The 9,020-nt window shown below is 66.8% G+C and overlaps 2 protein-coding genes across 2 annotated transcripts; both read right to left on the bottom strand.

Annotated features, from left to right (window-relative positions):
• Nucleotides 1–3,358: 3,358 nt before the first annotated feature.
• On the bottom strand, nt 3,359–3,871 carry EMIHUDRAFT_249145 (hypothetical protein; the record flags this gene model as incomplete). Its single annotated transcript, XM_005760658.1, has 3 exons — nt 3,359–3,553; nt 3,661–3,744; nt 3,800–3,871. 3 exons carry the CDS (start codon nt 3,869–3,871, stop codon nt 3,359–3,361), a joined length of 351 nt encoding a protein of 116 aa, XP_005760715.1.
• Nucleotides 3,872–3,922: 51 nt separating this feature from the next.
• On the bottom strand, nt 3,923–6,299 carry EMIHUDRAFT_459992 (hypothetical protein; the record flags this gene model as incomplete). Its single annotated transcript, XM_005760659.1, has 4 exons — nt 6,283–6,299; nt 5,618–6,199; nt 4,917–5,003; nt 3,923–4,582 (listed from the first exon to the last, which is right to left on the bottom strand). Exons 1-4 carry the CDS (start codon nt 6,292–6,294, stop codon nt 3,923–3,925), a joined length of 1,341 nt encoding a protein of 446 aa, XP_005760716.1. The 5' UTR covers nt 6,295–6,299.
• Nucleotides 6,300–9,020: the final 2,721 nt, after the last annotated feature.

Here is a 9,020-nt window from a genome sequence, read left to right on the forward strand (position 1 = left end):
CACCACACACACAACTTTGTCTTCTCCATTCACAGCTCTAATTCACAGCTCTCTCCTCTCCGCAGGTGCTCGGCGAGGCGCGCAACGCGACGCTCGGCGCGGGCGGCGCGGGCGGCTCGCTGACGCGCGGCGAGGTGTTGCCGTGTGCGCGGAGCGGTGAGCGCCGGGACGTGTCCACGACATGTCCGGAGCACGCCCCGCAGGTGGTGGACTGCACGGAGCGGGTCGGGAGAGCGATGCTGCTCGAGCGAATCGAGGGCGCGGCGGCGGTGCTCGACGACGAGGTTCGCCGAGTCTGCGCTCGGGCTGTACCGACCTCGGCTCATCTCGGGCAATCTCGCCTGATCTCGGGTGCTCTCAGGTTCGCTTCGCCGAGTCTGCGCTCGGGCTCTGCCGCTTCGTCAACAACGCAGGGGTGGTAGCGACCGAGTTGGGCGTCGCGGCAGATATCGGCGAGGGGGGTCGAGCGAGGGGGCGGCGCCCGAGATGAGCCGAGATGAGCCGAGATGAGCCGAGGTTGTAGGCGAGGTCCTGTACGAGGGGGCGGTGCCGCGGCGCAAGCTCGAGCGCATCTACACGTCGGCGCTCACCCTCGCCGCGCCCGAGCTGCTGTCGCAGATGGGGATGGGGATGGGGATGGGGATGGGGGAGGAGAACGCGACGGCCGACGCGCCGGAGGCCGTGGCGGGCGTCGACTTGGAGACGGTGGCCGTGTGATGGCGCCGTTGCTCGAGGTCCGACTCAGATTGATTCAAGGAGAGGGAGGCGTGACTGGTTAGGTGACCATGATGGCGCCGCTGCTCAAGATCCGGGAGCAGAAGGCGGAGAGGCTGATGCAGGAGACGATGCAGCGGGTGATGACGGCGATGATGGGAGGCGACGACGGCGACGCCCCTTCGGGCGCGCAGATGGAGCAGGCCGTCGGGGATGCTCGAGGCTAACGAGTATGACTGCTTCTTCTGATCAGTTCATCGTTGATGGAGCAGGCCGTCGGGATGCTCGAGACGCTCGTCGAGTCGGGCGCCGTGCCGCCCGAGGAGCTCGAGCCTCTGCGCGGGATGGTCTCTCCAGATCTCCCCATATCTCCCCAGATCTCCCCATATCTCCCCATAGGAGCTCGAGTCTCTGCGCGGGATGCTGTCGCAGTCGATGGGCATGCCGGTGGAGGAGATGCTCGAGCGGAAGGAGGAGCTGATGGCGCGGCTGCCCGCCGAGGGGAAGCCCGTTCGTGACTTGATCGCTGTAAGCTGTCTCTGATTGGTTCGCAGGAGCAGCTGCCCGCCGAGGGGAAGCGGCTCTTCGCCGTCATCGACAAGCTCTTCGGCGCAGGGGCAAAGGGCGGCGGATCCGCCTCCGGCGGCGGCGCGGCCCCCGCCGCCCCTGCGCCGCCGCCCGTTGACGAAATCGTCGACGACCCGTCCGCCGCGGTCACAATCAAGCCGGGCGCGCTCTCGCCCGCCGCCGCCGCCGCCGCCGTGGAGCCCTCGGCGGCGGCCAACGTCCAGGTCACAGTCAAGGTCAAGTCGGACACGCCGCCGCCCGCGCCGCCGCCCGCGCCGCCGCCCGCGCCGCCGCCCGCGCCGCCCTCCGCCGCGTCCGCCATCAGCGAAGTGTCTGGGGAGCCGATGTCGGCGGAGGAGTTCATCGCATCCGTCGAGAGCTCCGCGCAGCAGCAGCAGCAGCAGCAGCAGCAGCAGGCCCCCGCCGAAGGCGACGCCACTTCCGGCACCTAATGTCGCGCAAGGAAGGCAGGAGGCGGGTGGAATGAGGTGCGAGGTGTGGGATGGAGAGGTGGGCGCGCTGACGGCGCGCCTAAGTGCTTGGTGCCACGTACGCCGCGGCGGTACTCTCTCGACCGGAATCCGGGTCTCTCGCGGTGCAAAGGCCGTGAAGCGCAAGAGAGCGGGAGAGTTGAACTCACTCTCGTGTCAGATTCATATCTCGCGGGCAGTGTTCCTGCAGTGCTGTGTACCAGAAACGAGAAAGAGCGATGCGAAAAGAACTCGGCCGATGAGGACTCATTCCCAAGCTGCAGAAACGAGCTTTTAGTGGCACTGAGATTATGGTGCGCGCGGAGCGCGCTGGTGCTACTCGGACATACGCGCGGAGCGCGCTAGCTAGACCGCGCGGAGCGCGCCGGCTAGATACCGCGGAGCACGCAAATCAACGCAACCGTTCGAATGCTGACGCCGCAAGTCGTTGCCGCCGGTTGCCAAAGTGCGCCTGGATTGCTCAGCAGCACAAGCATCCACGGAGCCAGCGAGCGCCGAGCGACATTGCCTTGACTGAGCCGGACCGGGACATGTAAAATGGTGCCGATAGCCGAGGAGCGAGGTAGCTCCGGGGCGGACGTGAGAGCACGGCCTGACGATCAAGCACGAGAGCGACGAACGGAGGCGCAGATAACTGGCAGTGAACTCACTGCTGATACCTGCTGGAGCTGCGGAAGATGCAGTAGCACTGCTGCAGAGCACGCGCGGAGCGCACCGCTGGAAAGCACGCGCGGAGCGCGCCGCTGGGTAGGCGCGGAGCGCTGCCACTTGAGACTGGGCCTGTGGCGTGGGCCGAGTGGTTCCTGCGTGTGAGTCAAACTCTTAATAGAGATCGCATCTAGCCCTCCACAACCCTCAAAATTTTCTTCGGGGCGCGCTCCGCGCGCGGCGCTCCGCGCCTCACTCCTTGAGCGTCATAGGCGCTGGCCCGCACATGTTCTGCAGCTTGGACTCATTCACTCAAAAATATACACGGCTCTGACGGCTCTTCACTGCTACGGGGTGCGTGTGGAGGGTGAGTTGAACAGGGGTTGTGCGCCAAGCCCTCCTGCTCGGCTCCAGCCGGTAGACAAGTCTTGTCATGGATCTGACCTCGGGGCCGATGTGACCAAGCGCTAGTACTACCTACCTCTCTCTTCCGGTTCCGCGCGCTCGCGCTCTGCCGCTCTCAGTAGACAGTACGGCTTTACTCAGACAACCCCGGTGTGACGGTCTGCGAGCGAGAGTTTTTGAGAGCTTCACACCCCGGTTAAAATGAAAAAATCGTGTCTCTGCTGAGCCTGTCTCTCTCTCTCTACTCTCTCTCGCTATATAGTCTATTCGTAAGCGCGTGCGGATTGGTTTTGGTAACTTGTATAACACGGTCTCACGGTGCACACCTTCCTTCGCCATGGCCAAACGCCAAGGCAGGGGGAAGGCATCGCCCGCATCCCGCTTGAAAGCAGACAGGGCGAAGAGAGGTCTCCCGCCAATCGTCATCGATCTGTGACTTGATGTGCGTGAGCGTGTGGTGCAGAGGCCTGGCCGTGGGCGCGCCCCCCGTCGTGCGGCTCAGCTGGCTCGAAGCGCCGGAGCGCAGCGGGTCTTCAGGCGCGGCGCGCCCGCTTGCTGCCCTCGAGGTGCTTGCCCTCGGTCTCGTGCGCCAGCGCCGCCTCGAGCTGGCCCGCAAAAGTGGCCCACCGGCTGAAGAAGGCCTCCATGCTCGTCTTGGCCTCCTCGGCGAAGAAGGCGTGCGTCGCGACCAGCGCCGCCTGCATCGCCTTGAGCTCGTCGCACAACGCCTGTCAGTAATGAATCACGGCTCGAATGCTTGTACTGCTGAGGCCTTGAGCCCGTCGCAGGACGCCTCGACGCGCGGCTCGACGCTGTTCACAAACGGCTCGAGCACCTCGACCAGCCGGTCGGCGCCTCCGTCGGCGGCGGCGGCCGCAGACGCGGAGCGAGATGCGCGCGAGTGGAAGGAGAGCTCGTCCTTGACGGCGGCGAGGGAGCCTGTTAATCATTAACGACTCATCCGCGTGCTCAACAACGGAGAGCTCGTCCTTGACGGCGGCGAGGGAGCCGATGAAGCGCCCCGCCTCGTCCGCCACCTCCGACATCGAGAGGCGCGCCGCCGCCTTGATGCGTTGCCAACGACTCGTTAGCATTCATTAACGAATCTCCATCATCGAGAGGCGCGCCGCCGCCTTGACGCTGCCGAGCTGCTGCGCCAGCCGCTCGAGGGCCGCCCACCCCTCCTCGCTGGCGGCGGCGCAGTGCTGCAGCGCCACGGCCAGCAGCGACGACGGCGGCGTCGAGTTTGTGCGCAGCTCCGCCAGCCGCGGGAGGGCGTCTGTGCGGAAGCCCTCGGCCGAGCCGCGAAAGGAGTTTCCGTTGAGGGCGTTGCCCAGCCAGAGGGTAACGCCGAGCAGCCGCCGCAGGTCCGCGGAGTTGCACAGCGTGCCGCAAGCCGCGCTGACGGCAGCGACGTCGCACGCCGCCGCCCGAAGCGAGCCCTCGAAGCGGAGCAGGTAGGCGAGGCACTCGAGCCGCTTCTGCAGCCGCGGGACGGTGCCAACCTCGGCGACGAAGCGCTCCGCGAAGCCGAGCGCGGCGGTGGGGACGCCCGCATTCGCCACGAGCTCGAGCTCCTCGGCCGAGGGGACGCACTTGAGGAGCGCGTTCACCGAGTCGAGCGGCAGCGCGGCGGTGTCCATGGCGAGGACCGCGCGCCGCATCGCGTCGAACGGGAGCTTGACCGCCGACAGGATGATGCCCAGGTTGTTTGCGCGCTTGGGGTCGAGCAGCGTGACCTGCTGCCACACCCGCAGCTGTGAAGAGACGCTGCAGAGACACACTCACGCCTCGAGACCCCGGCAGCGTCACCGCGCTCTCGCCGCGTGCGGTTGCGGGCGGCGCGCCGGCCGCGCCGCCGCGCCCGGCGCTGGCGGCGGGCTTGGCCGCCTTCTTCCCGCCGGGCGGCATCACCGAGAAGAGGTCGGCCACCTGCGGGGCGAGAGGTGCGGCGAGAGGTGCGGCGAGAGGTGCGGCGAGAGGTGCGGCGAGAGGTGCGGCGAGAGGTGCGGCGAGAGGTGCGGCGAGAGGTGCACTCGAGGTGCGCCCGAGGTGCGCCCGAGGTGTCAGCCGAGGAGAGGCAGGCCCCACCTGCGCGGCGAGCTGGTCGGCGTCGAGTGGCAGCGGCTCCGCGCGCACCGCGTCCCACACCGTCCCTCCGATCCGGTTCTTTGGCACCTGGGCGAAGGGAGATTGGCCGAGATGTGGGCGAGGCGTGGGCGAGGTCACGCCGAGATCTGTGGCCGAGTGTCTGTGCGCGCCGTGCTCCCCCACAACAGCGGACGCCAGTGGCTTGAGCTTCGCTGTATATCGGCTGTATCTCGGCTGTATCTCGGCCACATCTCGCGCTGCACCTTGCTCCACACCAGCGGCTTGAGCTTTGGCCCCTTGGCGCCGAGGCCGCCCTTGCCCTTTCCGCCGGCCGGGGGCGGCGGAGGAGGGGGAGGAGGCGCGGGGGCGGGCGGCGGGGCGGCGGGCGGCGGAGGCACCGCACCGCCGAGCGGCGGCGGCGGCAAGAGCCCCAGGGAGGACGACCCTGGCAGCGGCGGCGGCGCGAGCGGCGGCGCGAGCGGCGGCGCGAGCGGCGGCGCGGCAGAGGCACCTCCGGGGGGCGGTGGCTGGAGCGGCGGCGGCTGGAGGGGCGGGGGAGCCATCGGGAGCCTTGCGGCGAGCGACTCGCGCAGCGCAGAGACGTTCACCGCCACCTCCGCTTCCGCCGCCTCCACCTCCGCCGCGCCGGGCAGCGGGGGCTCCTCCGCCGCACCGGGCAGCGGGGGCGCGGCGGCCGACACTGCACCGGGGAGCGGCAGCTTGCCCGCCAGCGACGCGCGGAGGCGCGAGACGTTGACAACGACGTCCTCGTCCTCGTCCTCGTCCTCGCCCTCCTCCGGCACCGCGGCCGGCCCGACAGCGCGGGGCAGCGGGACAGTGTCGCTCCGGGCCAGCGGCGGAGGCGCGCCGGATGAGGATGCCGCGACGGCGACAGCAGGCTCCGCCTCAGAGGCCGACGCGTCCGCTTCGGAGGAGGGCTTCGGTGCCGGTGCGGCCTGCGGCGGGCCCATGGGGATCCGGCCGGCCATCGAGGCGCGAAGGGACGCCACGGTGGTCGACACCTCGGCTTGCTCGGGCTGCGGCGGCGGCAAGCTCTCGGGCCTGGCGGGGCGGGTCGGGATAGCCGGCAGCTTGTACACCTTGCTGTTCGCGTCTCCGGCGGAGAGCTTCAGCTCGGATTGCGGCTTTGCCGGCGGCCGCGCGCTCAGCGTGGAGAGGTTGAGCGTGATGTCGTCGTCGCCGGGCACAATCTGCGCGAGTGCGCCGCCGCCGGCGGAGCGCTGGCGAGCGCTCCGCTTGATGAAGATGCAGTCGCCTTCGTCCTGCACGCGTGGGCGGGGGGCGGGGGCGGGTCAGGAGTTGGGACTGGGAACGGGCCACAGATACTGGGCCGCTGGGCCGCGACCTCGAAGTCCATGGCGTTCAGTTCAAGTGAGGGGTTTCAAAATTCTTTTTATTTAAAGGCCAAGGGCAGCCGCCTAATCAAAACGAACAGAGCGCTAGCGCTCTGTTCGCAGCGCTCTGTTCGCGCAAGCTCGCACGGCCTCTCACGCTCCGCTGCTGCCATCTTGAAATTCGCGCGACAGGCAAAGCGCGGACGACGGCTTCTATAGCTCCTCACAGGAAAAGAGAAACTCCGCATGTGTATGTGCGGCGGAGCGCCGGCAATCCTTTCCAGGCTGCCCGAGCTGGTGCGCGCGCGCGGCAGCGGTTGCTACTTTGTGACGGCCCTGGCGAGCCGCGGTTGCTGCTTTGTGACGGCCAGCCACCACTCCGTTCGCGATGATCAACCCGCTAAAACAAACTCACGCCCACCCACCTCTCGCATTCTCATTCATTCGTGCTCAGACCTGCTTCGCCCCAACCTGCACCTCATGCTGCGACAGAGAAGATGGCGGGGCTGCGCCGCTAGAGAAAGGCGACCATGAGGGTGATGGGTGGCCGCAACTGCCAAATGCGCCAGCCAACCACAACACAAACATGAGGCCTGATGTGACAACCATTCCTCCGACGAAAGTGATGCCACCCACGCAGCCGGCGCCACAGCTGCTACCTTCACCCGGCAGTGGCGGTGAAGCTGGAGGCGATGGAGGCAGAGATGGAGGTGGAGGTGGAAATGGAGGTGGTGACGACGGAGGCGAGGCCGGCGGCGATGGAGGCGATGGAGGCGATGGAGGCATCGAGGGAGGTCGAAAGCCGAGGGCGTGGAGGATCTCGTGCGTGACCAGATTGCGCCACCTGTCGACCGCCTTTTCGCCCCGGCCATTGACGAGAAAGCCCTGGTCGCGGTAGTAGCAGTTCGACTGTGTCGAGCTGCACGAGCTGCGCACAACCTTGTCGTCCATCCGCTCGACCCAGGCGAAGACCAGCCAGAGCGGCCGCCCTTGCGAGTCGACGGCGCACGAGGAGCCAGTGCCAGCGACGCCCGAGTACACCGGCGGCTTTGTCACCGAGAGCACGACATCGGCGTCGACCCCGTCTTGACAGTACTCCGCGCCCACCGAGACGGATGAGAGAATCTGGCAGCTCGAGGCGCAGCGGTTCTCGGTGCTGTAGCCGCGGTTCGCGTACGGGTGTCCGCTTGAGTAGCGCATCGTCAGCGCACCGTCGCTCGCCAGCACTGCGAGCTTTGCCGACAGCTCGTCCGCCACGATCGTCGAGACGTGCTCGATGATTTCCTTTGCGTCGTCTGTTATGAGATCGGACCCGAGGCAGCGGCCCCAGCAGCCCTCCCCCATCGCGATGGTGTACTCACTCTGGTCACGTGGACACTCTTTGTACGTCACGCCATCCGGGGGGCCGGCTCCGGGAAAGCCTCGCTGGTACCATTTGCCCGCTTCGAAGCAGGCTGTGTGCTCCAGTGCCGTGGCTTCGCTGAGCGAATCAAAGTTGAGCTTGAACCGGATCGGACGAGTGGTCTCCAGAGTCAGATCGGTCAGCCGACGGCGCCGAGCAACTTCGTATTGCTGAGGAGCGACCTCTGGGTCGGCGCCGAGGAGGTCAATGAGGGCGAGAGCGGAGCGGCCCGGCACGACAGCCGGCGAGCGTCCACGAGCCTCGATCGCCGGCGGCGGAATAGCCAGCAGGAGGGGCAGCCAAGCCAAGCCGAGCGTCATCTTGCGCGGCTCGAACCAGCTGGAGTTCGCTTTCGAAGCGCTTGTTTGTTTATCTGAAAAATTCTTTTTTATTTAAAGGCCAAGGGCAGCCGCCTAATCAAAACGAACAGAGCGCCAGCGCTCTGTTCGCGCAAGCTCGCACGGCCTCTCACGCTCCGCTGCTGCCATCTTGGCGGCTCTCCGCCCGCCAGCTCGACCAACTGGACCGCGGAGAAGGCTGGGCTTTTTCGGGGTGGATTGATTAGGGCCGTCCTTGGCCTTTAACCCTTTTGCTTCATAAGGGTCCTGAGGACCCAATCTCGATATATCTCCAGTCGTAGCGGTGGAACTTTAAAACGGCTCGGTAAATATTTAGCCATATATGAGAGGATTACGCCACAGTGTCGTTTGAGTCGACAGTAAATCTCCCACAGCCCACGTAAATCCGTCTTTTTCAGGCACCCGGAGCCCTCCGCGGCCGCTTCTACGCCGGCGAAGCACCATCAAGCTGCTGTACGGCCCCGGCATCGCCTCCCCTGGCTTAGCTCTCAGTCAAGATATTGTGCACATGGGTCATGGCGGGTGGCCTCTAGAGCGGCTGCACTCTGCTCGCTACCCCCCCTGCACAACTAAGCTCATGGCCGACCCCCCCCCCAGCAGCAGCGCTCTGCTGCTGGGGGGGTCGGGACCCCCCCCCCAGCAGCAGCGCTCTGCTGCTGGGGGGGGTCCGGACCCCCCCCCCCAGCAGGAGCGCTCTGCCTGTGGGGGGTGCTGGCATCTCTGTACAGACATGGATGAACAACTCTCTCACACAATGGTCACAAGTCTTTAGTAAAACGCCCGCACTCGACACGACGAAGGTGTATTGGGCTCGAAGGCGCGGCGAACACAACCGCCTCGAGCGTACGAGTACCGCTTAAACACGAACCCAGGGCGGAAAGGGGGGGGCGGCGGCCAAGAAGCGGGAAAACTGGGTCCAGTGCGCTCTGCTGCTGGGGGGGGGGGGGGGGGCCCCCCCCAGCAGCAGAGGGCTGTTGGTGGGGGGGGG

This window comes from Emiliania huxleyi (genome assembly GCF_000372725.1).
Source record: "Emiliania huxleyi CCMP1516 unplaced genomic scaffold EMIHUscaffold_743, whole genome shotgun sequence".
Lineage (NCBI taxonomy): Eukaryota > Haptophyta > Isochrysidales > Noelaerhabdaceae > Emiliania > Emiliania huxleyi.